The 22364-nt window shown below is 41.9% G+C and overlaps 2 protein-coding genes across 6 annotated transcripts in view; both read right to left on the bottom strand.

Moving 5' to 3' along the window:
- Positions 1–659: 659 nt before the first annotated feature.
- LOC131939353 (uncharacterized) lies at positions 660–7961 on the bottom strand. The gene is made up of 7 exons (XM_059297633.1): positions 7836–7961; positions 5211–5592; positions 3282–5091; positions 2169–2298; positions 1798–2010; positions 1235–1403; positions 660–1011 (listed from the first exon to the last, which is right to left on the bottom strand). Exons 2-7 carry the CDS (start codon positions 5565–5567, stop codon positions 820–822), a joined length of 2871 nt encoding a protein of 956 aa, XP_059153616.1. The 5' UTR covers positions 5568–5592; positions 7836–7961; the 3' UTR covers positions 660–819.
- Positions 7962–11288: 3327 nt separating this feature from the next.
- Positions 11289–22364, bottom strand: part of LOC131939337 (uncharacterized) — a 39277-nt gene continuing 28201 nt past the window's right edge. For 4 of the 5 annotated variants that reach the window (XM_059297582.1, XM_059297580.1, XM_059297581.1 and 1 more), the window contains 13 exons: positions 21986–22197; positions 21703–21870; positions 21307–21467; positions 19446–19538; positions 15844–16257; positions 15606–15681; positions 14761–14835; positions 14549–14678; positions 13096–13182; positions 12918–12998; positions 12720–12809; positions 12418–12562; positions 11289–11813 (listed from right to left, as the gene is read on the bottom strand). In XM_059297582.1, coding sequence (XP_059153565.1) covers positions 11714–11813; positions 12418–12562; positions 12720–12809; positions 12918–12998; positions 13096–13182; positions 14549–14678; positions 14761–14835; positions 15606–15681; positions 15844–16257; positions 19446–19538; positions 21307–21467; positions 21703–21870; positions 21986–22197 — 1832 coding nt within the window. In that variant the 3' untranslated portion in view covers positions 11289–11713. Of the gene's footprint in view, positions 11814–12417; positions 12563–12719; positions 12810–12917; positions 12999–13095; positions 13183–14548; positions 14679–14759; positions 14836–15605; positions 15682–15843; positions 16258–19445; positions 19539–21306; positions 21468–21702; positions 21871–21985; positions 22198–22364 lie in introns of all 5 variants that reach the window. The other variant, XM_059297583.1, reaches the window with a different exon arrangement.

The raw sequence follows: 22364 nt of genomic DNA, 5'->3' as shown, positions 1-22364 counted from the left end.
AGGTACAGGTCGGTACAGGGGTCAGTAGGTACAGGGGTCAGTAGGGGTCAGCAGGTACAGGGGTCAGTAGGTACAGGGGTCAGTACAGGGGTCAGTAGGTACAGGTCGGTACAGGGGTCAGTAGGTACAGGTCGGTACAGGGGTCAGTAGGTACAGGGGTCAGTAGGGGTCAGCAGGTACAGGGTTCGGTTGGTACAGGGGTCAGTCGGTACAGGGGTCAGTCGGTACAGGGGTCAGTAGGTACAGGGGTCAGTAAGGGTCAGCAGGTACAGGGGTCAGTAGGTACAGGGGTCGGTACAGGGGTCAGTAGGTACAGGGGTCAGTAAGGGTCAGCAGGTACAGGGGTCAGTAGGTACAGGGGTCGGTACAGGGGTCAGTAGGTACAGGGGTCAGTACAGGGGTCAGTAGGTACAGGTCGGTACAGGGGTCAGTAGGTACAGGTCGGTACAGGGGTCAGTAGGTACAGGGGTCGGTACAGGGGTCAGTAGGTACAGGGGTCAGTAGGGGTCAGCAGGTACAGGGTTCGGTTGGTACAGGGGTCAGTCGGTACAGGGGTCAGTCGGTACAGGGGTCAGTAGGTACAGGGGTCAGTAGGGGTCAGCAGGTACAGGGTTCGGTTGGTACAGGGGTCAGTCGGTACAGGGGTCAGTCGGTACAGGGGTCAGTCGGTACAGGGGTCAGTCGGTACAGGGGTCAGTCGGTACAGGGGTCAGCAGGTACAGGGGTCGGTTGGTACAGGGGTCAGTCGGTACAGGGATGATTTGACACAATGTTGGCCACACAGCCGAGACTGTCTATATTTAGACCAGCAGACGTGGACTAGGAGAGAATACAGTCTTTGATCTTCTGCTGCTGGTCATATCCCAGCGCCCCCTGCAAGTCTTTGACCACCACGATCCTGGTCTCGTCAATGACGTCATACAAGTAGTCTGGAATGTTCTGGTACTGAGACTCCTCCACCAGCACGAGCAGGCGGCGAGGGTTGAGTGACGTCACGGAGTGACTGGCGAACTGGGGAGACAATCAAGTGACGTCATTTTTCTCTACACGTCATGTACATGCAGTTGTGACGTACCAACCTGGTGTTACTGGGGGGGGGGGTGACTTTGGTGTGTAGATCCCCCCCCCTCCACACACACACATCTGCACACACACCAAGTGTAGAAATGCGGAGCTGACATTGATGACCCCCCCCCCCCACATCAACACACACAGAGAAGAGTGTGGGGCTGACCTTGATGATGACGTCACACAGCTGGTAGCCGTGCAGGAAGTTGTCTGTTACGACCAGCATGACCCTCCAGCTGTTGCGGATGGCCTTGAAAAACTGCTGGTCTGTGTAGCCGGGGCCAAGGTCACGTTGGTGGATGAAGGTCCTGACCTTCAGACTGTCCTCCAGAAAACTGATCACGTGACCAAATCAAGTCAATTAGGCGAAAAATTTCTAGTGAGTAAACCCAACCCAACCCCTTTCCATTTTTTACTAACCCCCCCCCCTACCCCACAGTGTTTCTTCCAGACTTTTTCTCCGGGGGGGGGGGGGCACTTGAAATTATATATTTTCTAAATATATTCCATTTCGTTCGGTGGGGGGGGGGGGGGGGGGCGGAGGAAGAGTTGTCTGGAAGAAACTCTGCTCCCCCAAACTTTCTAATTATACCCCTTAAACTTTCGTTACATATCACTTTCCTCTTAAATTTTATTAGCTTACCACCACCCTCATTTTCTTCACCCCCCAGGTTACCGCCCACCCCCCCCCCCCCCCCCACCCCCCATGCCCCCCCCCCCCCCACTTACCCACTCAGAACCCGGCGGACGTACAGGAAATCGTCATCAGCGTAGCCGAGAAAGACGTCATACTTGTAGTCGTCTGCAGTCATGAGCCGGGCCGGGAACAGCAGACGCCAGATGAAAGCCAGCAGACATGTCCTAAACCTAAGGACCAGGACAGCCGACAGGAAGGTCAACAGGTGAAAGGTCAGCAGGACCAGTGACGTCATCAAGTACATGCTGGGGGTAAGATGAGCTCGTTGTGGGGGGGCTTTTTGGTGACTCGGACTACCACCACATGTAGCACCCCAACTCTCTCCATCTACCCTACCACACCACCCACGACCCACCACCGCCCCTACCACGCCACCCACCACCCCTACCCTACCGACCCCTACCTGCCGTTGCAATGTCTGTAGAAACTCTGTAGGTCGTCAATGACGTCACTAACCATCAACTGCTGGCCATCTTGTGAAGTGCACGTGTACAAATCTCGGCCAATCACAAACTGGCTCTTTTCTAGCCAGCCTGAAATACAAGTTTCATCGTAGGGCATCGAGTGGATGGTAGGGCAGAGGGCAGAGAGTGGATGGTGGGGCAGAGAGTGGATGGTAGGGAAGAGAGTGGATGGTAGGGCAGAGAGTGGATGTTAGGGCAGCGAGTGGATGGTAGGGCAGAGGGCAGAGAGTGGGTGGTAGGGCAGAGAGTGGATGGTAGGGCAGAGAGTGGATGGTAGGACAGAGAGTGGATGTTAGGGCAGAGAGTGGATGGTAGGGCAGAGGGCAGAGAGTGGGTGGTAGGGCAGAGAGTGGATGGTAGGGCAGCGAGTGGATGGTAGGGCAGAGGGCAGAGAGTGGATGGTAGGGCAGAGAGTGGATGGTAGGGTAGAGAGTGGATGGTAGGGCAGAGGGAAGAGAGGGGATGGTAGGGCAGAGAGTGGATGGTAGGGCAGAGGGAAGAGAGGGGATGGTAGGGCAGAGGGAAGAGAGGGGATGGTAGGGCAGAGAGTGGATGGTAGGGCAGAGGGCAGAGAGTGGATGGTAGGGCAGAGGGCAGAGAGTGGATGGTAGGGCAGAGGGCAGAGAGTGGATGGTAGGGCAGAGGGCAGAGAGTGGATGGTAGGGCAGAGAGTGGATGGTAGGGCAGAGGGCAGAGAGTGGATGGTAGGGCAGAGGGCAGAGAGTGGATGGTAGGGCAGAGGGTGGATGGTAGGGCAGAGGGCAGAGAGTGGATGGTAGGGCAGAGAGTGGATGGTAGGGCAGAGGGAAGAGAGGGGATGGTAGGGCAGAGAGTGGATGGTAGGGCAGAGGGCAGATATGACAGGGCAGAAGTTTTATAGGGCAGGTTAGGGTAAAGGAAGGTTGGCCTCACCCAGGGTCAGGGTCAAGGTTGGACTCACCCAAGGTCAGGGTCAAGGTTGGACTCACCCATGGTCAGGGTCAAGGTTGGACTCACTCAGGGTCAGGGTCAAGGTTGGACTCGCCCAGGGTCAGGGTCAAGGTTGGACTCACCGAGGAAGCGGATCTGCGAGCAGACGCAAGCGATGTTGTTCCCGCCCAGCTTGAGCCGGAAGTTTGGCGTCTGCTGCCAGTGGGCCGTCAGGGCCGCCATCTCGTCCTGCTCCAGGTAGGTCACGGCGTTCTCCGAGAGGTCAAGGTACTCAAGGTCAGGGGTGTTGTTCAGGTCAAAGGGCAAGCAGCTGAACCGGTTCTTTGCTAAGATGACGTGTGTCATCCTGGGATTTCTCTGGAACACGCCCGCCGGCAGCCGGTTGAGCCGGTTGTTGGAAAGATCAAGATACGCCAGGTGCGGAAGATTTGCGATGAGCCGGTCACAAGATAACCGGCTGAAGAAGTTTTCCGGTCGCATGGATTTAAGCCGGAGAATGCGCAGGCCGGGGAAGTCGTCAAAGAAATAGTGCTGCACGTCCATGAAGGTCCCGCTCAGGTCAAACAAGGTCAAGGCCGAAAGCCCTAGGACTCTGCCTGTTCCGGAAATGACGTAGTTGTTGACGATGTACATGTGCTTCAGGTCGCCGGCCTGGGTGAAACGCGCGCTTTGGTCTCCAAATCTGGTGGCGCCGCTCATGATGCCGACAATCCTGAAGGTCTGCAGACGTGGCGGCACACGCAGGCTCCAGTTGCCGCCAGAACTTGACTCCACCAGGGGGAGCTTGACTGAATGATCGGCTGACCACGCGATCTCTGGTGAACTTTCTGAGACTGGTCGTCTGTCACTGTGGGGACCTCCCGCCCTCACCAGCTGGTTCACACTGGGCGGGGGATGGGAGGTGGGGGGCGGGGGATGGGAGGTGGCGTACCGACCGCGCTGGGCTGGGACGGGCTGGGCTAAGTCGCGTTGGTTTGTTTTAATGATGTCATCACCGGAAGTTAGAACATCACACTCATCGTCTGCCGAGACACCTTCCAACTTCGGCCTGACGTCATCATCGCTTGACGTCACAGACGACATGACAACCTCTTGGAGTTTCTGTAAGCTGGAAATTTCTAGAATGGCGATTCTCCAGCCGACCCGCCCCAGGTCGTTCTGTGAGAAATCCAGGGTCCTGATGCTGGTCTTCCACTGGGGGCTGATGAGGGCCCCTGGGGCCACGGCTATCAGGTTGCTGTTGATCCACGCCAGGTGCGACAACTCGATCTGCCTGAGGAACTGGGTGGTGACGTTGGTGATGGTACCATCCTGGAAGATGATGGGAGGTGTGTTAAAGACTCGCTTGTAGTGCGTCTCTATCAGCGTCAATGACGTCAGCCTCTTGTTGACAAACGGCTTGAGTGTCCGCGCGATCTGCTGGTTGCCGATCTTACAGTTGGCGATGACCAGGTTCTGCAGAGAGTCCAGTCTCTGGAACGTGTCTTCGTGGAACGTGACCTTTCCCGGGTCAACAAACTCGGGGTCAATGGCCAGCTGGTCGAAGTTGTAGACGGTCAGGTTGATCAGGGGCAGGTCCCACAGGGACTGCAGGCTGACGTTGGTCGTGCTGGTCACGTGGGTACACTGCAGGCGCAGGCTCGACAGGTGCGACAGGTTGCGGAACTCTGGGCCCAGGCGGAGCTCACCCGAGGGAGCGTCCAGAGACAGGGACTCAAGCCTGGGCAGGTAGTGGAACATGTCGCCTCCCGCGCCCCGGGGAGCCGCGTCTGACGAGCACCCTTGGTTCCAGTTGTCTGCCAGCTGTAAAGTTTTCAGGCGGGGAACATGGCGGAACACGGCAGGCGGCAGGGAACTGGTGCACGTGACCTTGATAAAGTTGCCCTCAAGGTCAAGGACTTCCAGGTTTTTTAAGCCACGTAGGGCGTCAGCCTGGCAAGTATAGTGTAACTTTTAGTGGGGTGTGTGGACTCAGGGGTGATGTGGGGCCCAGTCCCCTATCCCCCCCCCATGCCCCCTATCCCCCAGACCCCTACCCCCTGTCTACCCACCTGTACAGTGCTGATGTGAGACTGCCGGATGCTGAGATGACGTAGCGTGTCCAGCTGCAGAAAGTTGTCCCTCAGGTGCCGGATGTTGTTGTGGTCAAGCACCAGCCAAGTCGTGTCGTCTGGAACCCGGAGCGTGTCGTTCTCTGTGACGCCACATCCGGTCAGGTTGACCAGCAGCTGACCGTCTGCTAGGCCCCTGACCCGACCACAGGCCACGCAGCTGTCGTCTGCTGGCCGGCTGGTGACGTAGGTGCCGTTACAGTTCCAGGCAATGACCAGATGGCACGAGGCTGTGACGTGTGACCGGAAGTGATGTAACACAGTGACGACACACGCGAGCAAAAGAAACGTGGGCATGACGCCAAGAGCATGTTTGTCTCGCCTGAAAGAAAATAAAGAGGGAGTGATCTCCCCTCAACTTTCAATAAAGAGGGAGTGATCTCCCCTCAACTTTCAATAGAGGGAGTGATCTCCCCTAAACTTTCAATAAAGAGGGAGTGATCTCCCCTAAACTTTCAATAAAGAGGGAGTGATCTCCCCTAAACTTTCAATAAAGAGGGAGTGATCTCCCCTAAACTTTCAATAAAGAGGGAGTGATCTCCCCTAAACTTTCAATAAAGAGGGAGTGATCTCCCCTAAACTTTCAATAAAGAGGGAGTGATCTCCGCTAAACTTTCAATAAAGAGGGAGTGATCTCCCCTAAACTTTCAATAAAGAGGGAGTGATCTCCCCTAAACTTTCAATAAAGAGGGAGTGATCTCCCCTAAACTTTCAATAAAGAGGGAGTAATCTCCCCTAAACTTTCTCGCAAATTCTCATGTAACAGTAACAGGGGACGACACTTCCAGTCAGATCAGGCTTTAGAAATTTTTATTACAAATGTTTATTTAACTTGCTTCCTCTGTCTATCAGTCTTAATCCTAGATCGAAATGGAAGAGCAAAATTTCAATTTCTCTGATATTCGGCATGTCGGTCAAGACCCAATGACAATGCAATATGACATTAAATTTGACTTAATTGGATGATTTTTTGTTACCGTCGTCATGGTAATGATGGCTGCCGAAAACGACGATACCGTGATTCCGTTTTTTAGCAATGTTTGATGGTAATTTCAGAACTATATTCTTATAATCGTTATTTTTGTGTATTATTCAACGATACCGGTCTAGTTTTATTAAAACTTTTAACAATGGATGATTAGTGTTTGATGCAAACTTGCCATTCGTACGTTTTTTACTTTCTCGTATATACGAAGTATAGAGAAAGTCTTGTAATCGTGCAAAAAAAAAATCGAGATTTTTACAAATTTCGACGTTTTACACCTCACTGATACGGAAAAACATAATTTTGCAATCTAGTCCGTATGTCTGTGTGTGTGTGTGTGTGTGTGTGTAAACACGATAACTTGAGTACCGTCACAGCTAGGTTGATGAAATTTCATATATAAGTATTTTATCAAAATCGTAGATCCTGATCAACTTTTGAGAGATTTCCGATAACCGGAAGTGGTACTTTTTCTACTTTGAATTTTTCAAAAGCCTATAACTTGAGTACTATTTCAGATAGATAAATAAAATTTCACATGTAAGTAAAAGATCTAATTCTCTACCTTCTGTCAAATTTTTTGAGTAATTTCCGTTGACCGGAAGTACTAATTTACGCTATTTCCGATTTCTCAAAAAACGCATGTAAATTTATAAAGTACTAATAATATTGCGCACAATTATGCACATTTTGTTTTGGCGTTCGCTTGGTGCGCAATTCTTTTTTCTATGAGACTATTCTATTTTTAAAAGTTTAAGTAATTAAAAATCATGTCTATATTCAAAGTTATATAAGAATATTCGAGCAGAACATAATAAAAGTAAGCAAAACGTGTATTGCTTCATTAAATATTGTTTTAAACATACTAAAAATATATTCTAAACTATAGATAATTATGACTTGCTTTCTACAATATTTTAAAAATTATGCAGGGTAAAAATAAAACCTATAAAAAATAACTTGAACAAGAAAACAGCTAACTGAGCCCGTCCATTTTGCCCGCCGTGTATTTGAATGTGGATAAATCTAGCAGACGACACATTTCTGCTGAACAGCAGTGAACGGTCAATCGCATTACAACAACACTCCTTAAAAAAATAACCAACCGTATCACTGAAAATCAGTCATATCATCGTAGCCATTTACACTAAAAACAAAAGCGTTATTTTTACAAATCATTTATTGGGCTAACGATTAAATTTGATAAATAACATTGGTATCAAATTAAAGGTAAATAAATGTAGTTTTTAATTGTTCAAGTAATCTTGAACAATAATGAGCTTTAAAAATCTTAGGCGACACCCTACTAGAGTCGTTTACTAAGTTGAATCATGCGGTTCCGTCGGCGACCCAGCATGGTGCGATTTCGCGCCCCGGACTAGACAAAAAGAAATTGCGAATAGCGTTGAGTACTACTTTCGGTCACCAGAAATCCCTTAAAATTTGACAAAATTAAGAGAAAAGGTAATTATACAATTATACCTAAATATAAAATTTGGTCTACCTTAATGAAACGGTAACAAAACTATTCTAATGTCTAAGTAAAAGTCTAAGAACAGCCAAGAAACAGAAATACGTACCACAATCTGTAGGCTAGACACAAACTCGATTGCCTGCCGCTGTCCTTGCCATTCTAAAAGACATAGGCCTATATAAAGGTGGCAATAGCTCTGGCCAACTCGACTGGCTGGCGCTGCTTACATGACATCACCATAGGCCTTTCGCACACTCGCGAGGTCACGGGGTCACACGGCAACACCTGACATCTTTGTCCGCTAAACAAAAGCTAGACCAGCTCAACACAGGGGTGGGGTGGGGGCAGTATTTATAACATTGGGGGGGGGGGTGGGGTGGTGTCAAGTATCTATAACATTCGTGTAAAAAAATCATTAAAAACATTTTGCTCTCTGTATTTACACAGGCGACTTGAATAAAACAATACAAGGGAGGAGGGGGGCTGAGAAGTAGGCCTACCCCAGGACCCTAACTTTAACCCGCCACCGACACAAATGCCAGCCTATAAAACTGCCCCCAACTTTCATTCACCAGCGAGACACGCCCTGAGTTTTCTTACATTCAAGTGTGTATGCTATTATTCTCTAGTTTTGTCAAGGGACTTCACTTGTTGCCTGAGTTTACTTTAACCCCCCCATCCCCCCCCCCCCCCCCCCCCAAGTGTGTTGACTCTGAGAGAATATTTAATGTAGAGTATGGCGTAAAAATGTTTCATTTTATTTTTGGTGAAGTGTTGACAGCTAGCTGTAGATACCTTTACACATGCGTGCATACAGATACCTTTATACCTGCGTGCATACAGGTAGCCGTTCTGTAGATACCTGTACACCTGCGTGCATACAGGTAGCCATACCTTTACACCTTAGGGGTTATGGAACCACATGACAGCTGCCTGATGTCACAACACCATAACGAGCCCCACTGTAGTCACTTCAATTTGATGTGTACAAACATCAACATCAAATGACAACCAAGATCAACATCAAATGTCAACTAACATCAACATCAAATGTCAACTAACATCAACATCAAATGACAACTAACATCAACATCAAATGTCAACTAACATCAACATCAAATGACAACCAAGATCAACATCAAATGTCAACTAACATCAACATCAAATGACAACTAACATCAACGTTACATATCATCACAGTGAGATAAGTAAGCCTCAGTTAAAAAAAACATTGTGTGGTTTATGTACTCTCATCATAGCCCCACAACTACAATTTGCGTTGAGATTATAAAGATTTGGGGATTGATCTTAATCCATGTATGATCTTGAGGGTAGGAATAGATTATAATCCAACTCTCCTGTATGAAATTGTTGAGGGTAGGAATAGATTATAATCCATCTCTCCTGTAAGAAATTGTTGAGGGTAGGAATAGATTATAATCCATCTCTCCTGTATGAAATTGTTGAGGGTAGGAATAGATTATAATCCATCTCTCCTGTAAGAAATTGTTGAGGGTAGGAATAGATTATAATCCATCTCTCCTGTAAGAAATTGTTGAGGGTAGGAATAGATTATAATCCATCTCTCCTGTATGAAATTGTTGAGGGTAGGAATAGATTATAATCCATCTCTCCTGTATGAAATTGTTGAGGGTAGGAATAGATTATAATCCATCTCTCCTGTAAGAAATTGTTGAGGGTAGGAATAGATTATAATCCATCTCTCCTGTAAGAAATTGTTGAGGGTAGGAATAGATTATAATCCATCTCTCCTGTATGAAATTGTTGAGGGTAGGAATAGATTATAATCCATCTCTCCTGTAAGAAATTGTTGAGGGTAGGAATAGATTATAATCCATCTCTCCTGTATGAAATTGTTGAGGGTAGGAATAGATTATAATCCATCTCTCCTGTAAGAAATTGTTGAGGGTAGGAATAGATTATAATCCATCTCTCCTGTATGAAATTGTTGAGGGTAGGAATAGATTATAATCCATCTCTCCTGTAAGAAATTGTTGAGGGTAGGAATAGATTATAATCCATCTCTCCTGTATGAAATTGTTGAGGGTAGGAATAGATTATAATCCATCTCTCCTGTAAGAAATTGTTGAGGGTAGGAATAGATTATAATCCATCTCTCCTGTAAGAAATTGTTGAGGGTAGGAATAGATTATAATCCATCTCTCCTGTATGAAATTGTTGAGGGTAGGAATAGATTATAATCCATCTCTCCTGTATGAAATTGTTGAGGGTAGGAATAGATTATAATCCATCTCTCCTGTATGAAATTGTTGAGGGTAGGAATAGATTATAATCCATCTCTCCTGTATGAAATTGTTGAGGGTAGGAATAGATTATAATCCATCTCTCCTGTATGAAATTGTTGAGGGTAGGAATAGATTATAATCCATCTCTCCTGTATGAAATTGTTGAGGGTAGGAATAGATTATAATCCATCTCTCCTGTATGAAATTGTTGAGGGTAGGAATAGATTATAATCCATCTCTCCTGTATGAAATTGTTGAGGGTAGGAATAGATTATAATCCATCTCTCCTGTATGAAATTGTTGAGGGTAGGAATAGATTATAATCCATCTCTCCTGTATGAAATTGTTGAGGGTAGGAATAGATTATAATCCATCTCTCCTGTATGAAATTGTTGAGGGTAGGAATAGATTATAATCCATCTCTCCTGTATGAAATTGTTGAGGGTAGGAATAGATTATAATCCATCTCTCCTGTATGAAATTGTTGAGGGTAGGAATAGATTATAATCCATCTCTCCTGTATGAAATTGTTGAGGGTAGGAATAGATTATAATCCATCTCTCCTGTATGAAATTGTTGAGGGTAGGAATAGATTATAATCCATCTCTCCTGTAAGAAATTGTTGAGGGTAGGAATAGATTATAATCCATCTCTCCTGTAAGAAATTGTTGAGGGTAGGAATAGATTATAATCCAACTCTCCTGTATGAAATTGTTGAGGGTAGGAATAGATTATAATCCAACTCTCCTGTATTAAAGTTTCTTCAAGTCGTCTAGTGATGTTATCACAGTCTGGTAATGTTGACAACATACAAAGTGCAAATATTTCATAGACTCATCAGTAATGTGGATGTACACACATCAGTGGTGTGGATGTACACATCACTGATGTGGATGTACACACACCAGTGGCGTGGATGTACACATCAGTGATGTGGATGTACACACACCAGTGATGTGGATGTACACACACCAGTGATGTGGATGTACACACACCAGTGGTGTGGATGTATACACACCAGTGGTGTGGATGTACACACACCAGTGGCGTGGATGTACACACATCAGTGGTGTGGATGTACACACACCAGTGGTGTGGATGTACACACACCAGTGGTGTGGATGTACACACACCAGTGGTGTGGATGTACACACATCAGTGGTGTGGATGTACACACACCAGTAATGTGGATGTACACACACCAGTGGCGTGGATGTACACACACACACACACCAGTGGCGTGGATGTACACATCAGGGATGTACTCACAGCTTTGTAAATAAAGGCTGCAGTTTTTAAAATAATTTTTATTACATGACATTCTAATATTATTTACAGCAAGATTTTATAATTACAACAAGGTAGCCAATAGGGTAGCCACAACATGTCATGATAGTGTTTTACTCAGATGTCATTACATGATGATAGTAGTGATGTCACATGATTGTAACTAGATGACATGATGATAGCTACACCGTTTACATAACATGTCAAATGACATGATAATAGCTACACCGTTTACATAACATGTCAAATGACATGATAATAGCTACACCGTTTACATAACATGTCAAATGACATGATAATAGCTACACCGTTTTCATAACATGTCAAATGACATGATAATAGCTACACCGTTTACATAACATGTCAAATGACATGATAGTAGCTACACCGTTTACATAACATGTCAAATGACACTCCAGACATCTGAATGTCAAGTCTTCCAGCGCCTCCTGCAAGCATCTTCAAGTATGGGCAGCGTGTCATTTGAGATGTCAAGAAAGCTGGAGCTGTCATCCAGCAGCTGCTGGTATCTGAAACATGTTGACATGTCCTAGATGAGATGTCTGTCTGTCTGTCTGTGCAACATGTTGATTTTATTTGGGTCACAATGTCTGTCTGTCTGCTTTCATTTTGTAAATCAGGTTTGACCTACTTTTAATTCCTTGATTTTGTTCTTCCTGCCTACAACCCATCTAATGTTTAATTCAATAGAAGATATGTCCTTCATATAACGACTGACTGATAGACAAGCAAGAGGGGAGATAACTACTGAGTGTGAGCCCTTCTTATTCTTTGATCTTAATTTTAATGTTGCCAGGGATTCCCTTCAACACAATTAAGTAGTACGTGTCAACTGGTTATGTGCCATTTAGGCCGTTCATTTCAGCCTGCTTTTCTTTTTGGATTTGCTTCCATAGCCTTTGTCCAACCAAGAACAAACTACAAGGCAGCAGTTGTTAGATTTTGGAGTTGTCTCTCTTAGAAGAGTGGCTGTCCCCAGCTATAGAGCCTCATCTGTGATTTCATGGGTGACCAATGTTTTTACTAAAAAAGTCCTACACTGATTTCCCAGTTAAAAAATAAGAAAAAGTCCTACACTGATTTTCCCAGCTAAAAAATAAGAAAAAGTCTTACACTGATTTTCCCTGCGCGTCAACAAATCTGTGGATGCCCCTAGACAAGAAATACCAATCTGTCTTGTTCTCCAGCCTGGACTGGATGCCCCAACAAGACGAGGGACGGATGAGTGTGACCTCGCCCAGTGCTGTGTGCTGGCAGCCTGTCAAGTATTGAGCCAGATTTTACAGGGATGGAGACAGGTCAATTCAAATTGTCAAAATCCACCACAACCAAAGTGTGGTGTGATATTAAAATAGTCAAAATAAGTTCCACCACAATCAAAGTGTGGTGTAATGTTAACAAAAGCAAGTAAAAACCTGGCAGGTTGATGGAGGAGACTTTAGCCTGGGATGTCATCAAGTCAGTTGTTAAGTTTCTCCAGATTTTTGGAAGGTGGAGCTTGTATGCTGGACAGGGAAAAAATCAATTTGTAAAGGGAAAAATAATTTTTACATTCTTTAAACATTAGACATATAATCTTTAGAACAAAGAGTTGGTCAAAGTTCAAAACCTACCAACTTCTGAAGCATTGAGATATAGTTTCAGCTCATGCAGACCAAATAGCTCATTTATTTCATGCATTTTACTGCAATGTCCTAAAATAAACGAAAACAAAAGCCAAATTAATGCTTACAAACTTAAAACTTTTTTAAAATTATAAAATTTCATTTGACTTGTTGAATTTAGACTGACCTGAAAAACACCTACAGATGTTGGTTTCATTACAGACAAAACCCCTGTGTGTGTTCCTGTGGTAGTATGCTCTCCTACAGTAAGGCTCTGGTGACCACAACATAACAAGCTTCACCACATATCACATGTCAACTAGATATCTACTTCAATCTATTCTATGACATGTCAACTAGGTTTAACTTCAATCTATTCTATGACATGTCAACTAGATATCTACTTCAATCTATTCTATGACATGTCAACTAGCTTTAACTTCAATCTATTCTATGACATGTCAACTAGATATCTACTTCAATCTATTCTATGACATGTCAACTAGGTTTAACTTCAATCTATTCTATGACATGTCATCTAGGTTTAACTTCAATCTATTCTATGACATGTCAACTAGATATCTACTTCAATCTATTCTATGACATGTCAACTAGCTTTAACTTCAATCTATTCTATGACATGTCAACTAGATATCTACTTCAATCTATTCTATGACATGTCAACTAGGTTTAACTTCAATCTATTCTATGACATGTCAACTAGATATCTACTTCAATCTAGTCTATGACATGTCAACTAGGTTTAACTTCAATCTATTCTATGACATGTCATCTAGGTTTAACTTCAATCTATTCTATGACATGTCGACTAGGTTTAACTTCAATCTATTCTATGACATGTCGACTAGGTTTAACTTCAATCTATTCTATGACATGTCAACTAGATATCTACTTCAATCTATTCTATGACATGTTAACTAGGTTTAACTTCAATCTATTCTATGACATGTCGACTAGGTTTAACTTCAATCTATTCTATGACATGTCATCTAGGTTTAACTTCAATCTATTCTATGACATATCAACTAGGTTTAACTTCAATCTATTCTATGACATGTCATCTAGGTTTAACTTCAATCTATTCTATGACATGTCAACTAGATATCTACTTCAATCTAGTCTATGACATGTCAACTAGGTTTAACTTCAATCTATTCTATGACATGTCATCTAGGTTTAACTTCAATCTATTCTATGACATATCAACTAGGTTTAACTTCAATCTATTCTATGACATGTCATCTAGGTTTAACTTCAATCTATTCTATGACATGTCAACTAGGTTTAACTTCAATCTATTCTATGACATGTCAACTAGGTTTAACTTCAATCTATTCTATGACATGTCAACTAGGTTATACTAAAAGTCACTCATATTTTAAGTTTTTTTTTTAGCCTACTCTCTGTCTCACCCTACTGTCTGTGACTGTCTCACCTTGTTGTCTGTGACTGTCTCACCCTACTGTCTGTGACTGTCTCACCCTACTGTCTGTGACTGTCTCACCTTGTTGTCTGTGACTGTCTCACCCTACTGTCTGTGACTGTCTCACCTTGTTGTCTGTGACTGTCTCACCTTGTTGTCTGTGACTGTCTCACCCTACTGTCTGTGACTGTCTCACCTTGTTGTCTGCTGTCTCTCAAGGTCACCAGCCCAGGCCTGAGTCTGTTCACCTTCATGTATTGCACAGCACGGAACCCAAGGCAAGTTGTAACAGTGGGCGCTGGGTGGTCAGGGCTGGGGCTGGGGCCCTAGATAGATGGTGGCCAGAAGTTACAACTTGGCCAGGTAGTCAAGATGTAATTGCAAGCAAACAATGAAGGCTGAGGTTACCTGAGTGAGCTGAATGTTGACAATTCCATTCTTGTACTCCACATTAACAACTGAACAACTGCTGTTGGTCTGTAACTGCAACAGTACAGGAGTAAAAATCTCAAGTATCAAGTTTTCAAAATTTCAATAATGATAATAACTATGTTTATACTAATAACAAATAATATTAATAATAAAAAAAAATAATAATAGTAGAAATAATACTTTAAAAAATGATAATAAAGCCTGTTAACTGTGAAAGCAGTCGTCAAGGTGCCTTTATTCACATTGACCATTAGTAACAGACCATTAGTAACAGACCATTAGTAACAGACCAAGGTTGTCATACAGTATGCACTGGGGCGTCTGAGCCGTAGTGTGGACAAACCCGCTGCTCAACAACTATGATTTAAGAAATATAGCGCCTGCATTGTTTACATTTAAATAACTCAATTTTAGAAAAAGTTTCGCATCAAAAATGCACGACTGGCCATGCATTGATAAAATACTCTTAAAATATTGCATCAGCCTTTGTTCTGATTGAGACTGCAGCGTGCTCTAGTTTATAAATGAAATAGTATTTAAATATTAAACATTTATTAATAAAATAGTATTTTAATATTAAACATTTATTAATAAAATAGAATTGAAAATTTTCTAAAAATGTAGAATTAAGAAAAAATGCCAACACGAGAAACATTACAATCACCCAGTTTTGGAGGTCAGGAAATCAATTTTTTTAACGTTTGTATTGCATATATTTTCAGTTACAGATCATTTTAATGTACTGGTATGTATTAACGTATATCATCTTGTATGTATTGCAAGAATATAAATTAGAATGAAAGAAGCTGGACGACACTTACACCCTGAAGGTCTTGTGCCACTGGCTGGTATCCCGTCAACATCTCAACGCCAACTGTCACGTTGCTGCTGGTATTACTGTTGGGGGAAATCACATGACATTTCTCTTGCCACACAACATATTTTTTAGGCAACATGACATTTCTCTTGCTAAATGACATATGGACATATTGATCATGTCACATGACATGTGGACTTGATATTTCTCAAGCCATATGACATACAGACTGTTGAACTCACCTGAGACAAATGTTGATAAAAATAATTTCATAACTGCTAGTCCAATTTGCTGACCGACGCTGTCTATTTGGGCTGACATGTGCTGACCGACGCTGTCTGTTTGGGCTGACATGTGCTGACCGACGCTGTCTGTTTGGGCTGACATGTGCTGACCGACGCTGTCTGTTTGGGCTGACATGTGCTGACCGACGCTGTCTGTGTGGGCTGACATGTGCTGACCGACGCTGTCTATTTGGGCTGACATGTGCTGACTGGGGCCGTCTGTTTGGGCTGACATGTGCTGACTGGGGCCGTCTGTTTGGGTCAATAAATGACAGACTCTCGTACCTGCTAGTCCCAGCTCTGTTCAGATTTCTGGGTAATTTTAACGTTCTCTCACGACATTTTTGGGTCAATTCAATCAACTTGAATTTCCTTGATGGAAAGGTAAAGTATAGGATATAGCAGGATATAGATTGACACACTAATGGAGAATAAAAAGTATAGGATATAGATTGACACCATAATGGAGAATAAAAAGTATAGAATATAGATTGACACCCTAATGGAGAATAAAAAGTATAGAATATAGATTGACACACTAATGGAGAATAAAAAGTATAGGATATAGATTGACACACTAATGGAGAATAAAAAGTATAGAATATAGATTGAGACACTAATGGAGAATAAAAAGTATAGGATATAGATTGACACACTAATGGAGAATAAAAAGTATAGGATATAGATTGAGACACTAATGGAGTATAAAAAGTATAGAATATAGATTGACACCCTAATGGAGTATAAAAAGTATAGAATATAGATTGACACACTAATGGAGAATAAAAAGTATAGGATATAGATTGACACACTAATGGAGAATAAAAAGTATAGGATATAGATTGACACACTAATGGAGGATAAAAAGTATAGAATATAGATTGACACACTAATGGAGAATAAAAAGTATAGGATTTAGATTGACACACTAATGGAGAATAAAAAGTATAGGATATAGATTGACACACTAATGGAGAATAAAAAGTATAGGATATAGATTGACACACTAATGGAGGATAAAAAGTATAGAATATAGATTGACAAACTAATGGAGAATAAAAAGTATAGAATATAGATTGACACCCTAATGGAGAATAAAAAGTATAGGATATAGATTGAGACACTAATGGAGAATAAAAAGTATAGGATATAGATTGACACACTAATGGAGAATAAAAAGTATAGGATATAGATTGAGACACTAATGGAGAATAAAAAGTATAGGATATAGATTGACACACTAATGGAGGATAAAAAGTATAGAATATAGATTGACACACTAATGGAGAATAAAAAGTATAGGATATAGATTGAGACACTCATGCAGAATAAAAAGTATAGAATATAGATTGAGACACTAATGGAGAATAAAAAGTATAGGATATAGATTGACACACTAATGGAGAATAAAAAGTATAGGATATAGATTGACACACTAATGGAGGATAAAAAGTATAGAATATAGATTGACAAACTAATGGAGAATAAAAGTATAGAATATAGATTGACACACTAATGGAGGATAAAAAGTATAGAATATAGATTGACACCCTAATGGAGAATAAAAAGTATAGGATATAGATTGAGACACTAATGGAGAATAAAAAGTATAGGATATAGATTGACACACTAATGGAGAATAAAAAGTATAGGATATAGATTGACACACTAATGGAGAATAAAAAGTATAGGATATAGATTGAGACACTAGAACAGAACAAAAAAATAGGACAATGTTCTCTCACTACAAACTAGCACCCATTTTCTCAGGTCAACCTGAGAAGTTTGTATTTCTTACAAACTAGCACCCATTTTCTCAGGTCAACCTGAGAAGTTTGTATTTCTTGGCCTGAACTTTTAGAGTAGCAACACACTTCACTCACTTCAACGTGTTTTTTAAAATTTATTTGATGGTGTAGTTTTGGTGTCTAATTTGTACAAAATCATTGTATTTGATGTATAGATTATTACAAAATAATTTAAAAAAAAAAAAAAGCCGAATATTGTATTTGTGTTCTTTGTAACATCATTGGAACATTTGCAATTCAACAACAAACACAATGTGCTAAATCATGCTCCTAAACATAATGTGCTAAATCATGCATCTAAACACAATGTGCTAAATCATGCACCTAAACACAATGTGCTAAATCATGCATCTAAACACAATGTGCTAAATCATGCTCCTAAACATAATGTGCTAAATCATGCATCTAAACACAATGTGCTAAATCATGCACCTAAACACAATGTGCTAAATCATGCATCTAAACACAATGTGCTAAATCATGCACCTAAACATAATGTGCTAAAAATCATGCATCTAAACACAATGTGCTAAATCATGCACCTAAACACAATGTGCTAAATCATGCTCCTAAACATAATGTGCTAAATCATGCATCTAAACATAATGAGCTAAATCATGCATCTAAACATAATGTGCTAAATCATGCACCTAAACACAATGTGCTAAATCATGCATCTAAACACAATGTGCTAAATCATGCAACTAAACATAATGTGCTAAATCATGCATCTAAACATAATGTGCTAAATCATGCATCTAAACATAATGTGCTAAATCATGCACCTAAACACAATGTGCTAAATTATGCTCCTAAACATAATGTGCTAAATCATGCATCTAAACATAATGTGCTAAATCATGCACCTAAACACAATGTGCTAAATCATGCATCTAAACACAATGTGCTAAATCATGCTCCTAAACATAATGTGCTAAAAATCATGCATCTTAACACAATGTGCTAAATCATGCACCTAAACACAATGTGCTAAATCATGCTCCTAAACATAATGTGCTAAATCATGCATCTAAACACAATGTGCTAAATCATGCACCTAAACACAATGTGCTAAATCATGCTCCTAAACATAATGTGCTAAATCATGCATCTAAACACAATGTGCTAAATCATGCACCTAAACGCAATGTGCTAAATCATGCATCTAAACACAATGTGCTAAATCATGCATCTAAACACAATGTGCTAAATCATGCACCTAAACACAATGTGCTAAATCATGCTCCTAAACATAATGTGCTAAATCATGCATCTAAACATAATGAGCTAAATCATGCATCTAAACATAATGTGCTAAATCATGCACCTAAACACAATGTGCTAAATCATGCACCTAAACACAATGTGCTAAATCATGCACCTAAACACAATGTGCTAAATCATGCATCTAAACACAATGTGCTAAATCATGCTCCTAAACATAATGTGCTAAAAATCATGCATCTTAACACAATGTGCTAAATCATGCACCTAAACACAATGTGCTAAATCATGCTCCTAAACATAATGTGCTAAATCATGCATCTAAACACAATGTGCTAAATCATGCACCTAAACGCAATGTGCTAAATCATGCATCTAAACATAATGTGCTAAATCATGCATCTAAACACAATGTGCTAAATCATGCACCTAAACGCAATGTGCTAAATCATGCATCAGAACACATGTCACAGTTGTGGTGTAGAGAGAGAATTGAGGACAAGTCTAGCTCTTGTGTTGACGCCATACCTCGGTTTGACGTAGCCAATCTTGTGATTGGTCAAATTCATTTCTTTTTCATTTCTCTGCTCTCTCATCTGACTTGACTGGAAGGTATAACAGCTGAAACACAGATGTCAACTTCATAGTTTACATGACAGATGTCAACTTCATCGTTTACATGATGACAAATACATAGTTTACATGACAGATGTCAACTACAGTTTACATGACAGGTGTCAAATACATAGTTTACATGATCGATGTCAACTACATAGTTTACATGACAGATGTCAAATACATAGTTTACATGACAGATGTCAACTTCATAGTTTACATGACAGATGTCAACTTCATAGTTTACATGACAGATGTCAACTTCATAGTTTACATGACAGATGTCAACTTCATAGCTTACATGACAGGTGTCAACTTCATAGTTTACATGACAGATGTCAACTTCATAGTTTACATGACAGATGTCAACTTCATAGTTTACATGACAGATGTCAACTTCATAGTTTACATGACAGATGTCAACTTCATAGTTTACATGACAGGTGTCAAATACAGTTTACATGACAGATGTCAACTGTCATAACGCAGCAAGAATTTTACCCAACTCTGTCCTATATAGGTGCCGGTAGAGTAAGAAGGTTAACCAGCACCAATAGCACTTGACTTCACCAGGGACAACTGACATACAACTACATTCCCCAGACATAAAACTACAACATTCCCCAGACATAAAACTACAACATTCCCCAGACATACAACTACAACATTCCCCAGACATAAAACTACAACATTCCCCAGACATAAAACTACAACATTCCCCAGACATACAACATTCCCCAGACATAAAACTACAACATTCTCCAGACATACAACTACAACATTCCCCAGACATACAACTACAACATTCCCCAGACATACAACTACAACATTCCCCAGACATACAACTACAACATTCCCCAGACATACAACTACAACATTCCCCAGACATACAACTACAACATTCTCCAGACATACAACTACAACATTCTCCAGACATACAACTACAACATTCCCCAGACATACAACTACAACATTCCCCAGACATACAACTACAACATTCCCCAGACATACAACTACAACATTCCCCAGACATACAACTACAACATTCCCCAGACATACAACTACAACATTCCCCAGACATACAACTACAACATTCCCCAGACATACAACTACAACATTCCCCAGACATACAACTACAACATTCCCCAGACATACAAGACCACAACCAGTCACTCTGGTTATAAGATGTCAACTGACCAAACCATACATGTCACTTCCTCACTGGTCATGTCAGAATGTCACTTTATTTATTGACACAAAATCCCATCAAAGACAAATTCTCTTTCTGACACAAAAACAATGATTACACGAATTTCTTTTTCAACACTTGACCTGAATATTATGTCATCTCACTCACCTAAGTTCTTGACCTGACTCACCTATGTCCTTGACCTGACTCACCTATGTCCTTGACCTGACTCACCTATGTCCTTGACCTGACTCACCTATGTCCTTGACCTGACTCTCCTATATCCTTGACCTGACTCACCTATGTCCTTGACCTGACTCACCTATGTCCTTGACCTGACTCACCTATGTCCTTGACCTGACTCACCTATGTCCTCGACCTGACTCACATATGTCCTTGACCTGACTCACATATGTCCTTGACCCGACCCACCTATGTCCTTGACCCGACTCACCTATGTCCTTGACCTGACTCACCTATGTCCTTGACCTGACTCACCTATGTCCTTGACCTGACTCACATATGTCCTTGACCTGACTCACCTATGTCCTTGACCTGACTCACATATGTCCAGACCTGACTCACCTATGTCCTTGACCTGAATGAATGAACTCTGGATAGCTCAGTTGGACCATTAAATCCTGGCCACAAGTGTTGTTGACAGGGACGCTGTACTCCACATTGATATGGACTTGACCAAGACCTTTACCTTGTGTTTTGATCATCAAAACTTGACCTATTGGAACCTGGGGTTAATTTAGTAATATGTTGTTAATAGGGTTAATATGGCTTTGATTTTGTTTAGAAGAAATCTATTCATATCATGCAGAGTCAAGGCTAGAACACCTGTTAACCCTTTGATGGCTAGATCATTGAAAGAACACACCCCAGACTTATTATAATTTTGTATAAGCTCAGACTTGATGGGGTTAATGTTGTAAATGCTCAGAGTTAAGGGGGTAAATGTGAAAAGCAACTGACATGACGGATAAGCTGCGGCTGGGTGGCGTTGTCCTTTGTCACGTGTAAAAAAGCTTTTCTCTCCTGTCCTGAACTGACGTTACACCTGAGGTCTAGATGAAGACCAAAACCTTTCTTGTACTGGTGGAGGGTGTACTTGGCTAGGGCGTGGATGGCTGCAGTGCTGTCCTTCACAATGGGGGTGGGGGAGGGGGAGAACATTTTATTTGATCAATTATACATATAGGCAACAAATAAACAAAACATGTAGCCAACACACAAATGTAGTCAAAGATATTTCTACCATTGCTCCTCTGTATGCCCCATACAGGCCTCTCTGGGCCACCAGCCATTCCCCAATGGAGTCAATGTTGACTTGAGTTTCATGTTCCAAGAAAACAAGCAGAGCATAGGCTGTAGCCTCCACAGAGCTGGCCTCAGCTTCTTCTTGGTACCAGAGCGGAACATTCTTCCCAACTTTTTTTTCCCTTCCATTTTGTGTCCAGTAATTCAGACCTGAGGACATCAGACGTCATTGCGTGGGACCAAATTTTTTAAATATTAGATTCACTACTAACAACTACACATGTCAAATCTATCAACTCAACAAAACATAATATGGAACACAAAAAATTTCCCAACCCAAGAAACAAAACACCCTGCCAAGTTACATGTAACCTGTA

Source organism: Physella acuta, unplaced genomic scaffold, assembly GCF_028476545.2.
Source record: "Physella acuta isolate Inbredline_101_S28 unplaced genomic scaffold, ASM2847654v3 ptg000275l, whole genome shotgun sequence".
Taxonomy (NCBI): Eukaryota; Metazoa; Mollusca; class Gastropoda; family Physidae; genus Physella; species Physella acuta.
The sequence above is the reverse complement of the archived record's forward strand: the minus strand, read 5'-3'. Positions and strand labels throughout refer to the sequence as shown.

Coding starts and splice junctions, on each gene's coding strand:
- LOC131939353 (XM_059297633.1), bottom strand. CDS start 5,567: ATGCCCACGTTTCTTTTGCTCGCGTGTGTCGTCACTGTGTTACATCAC. Junction 5,092..5,210: donor CTCACATCAGCACTGTACAG/GTGGGTAGACAG, acceptor TATACTTGCCAG/GCTGACGCCCTACGTGGCTT. Junction 2,299..3,281: donor CTCGCAGATCCGCTTCCTCG/GTGAGTCCAACC, acceptor CTTGTATTTCAG/GCTGGCTAGAAAAGAGCCAG.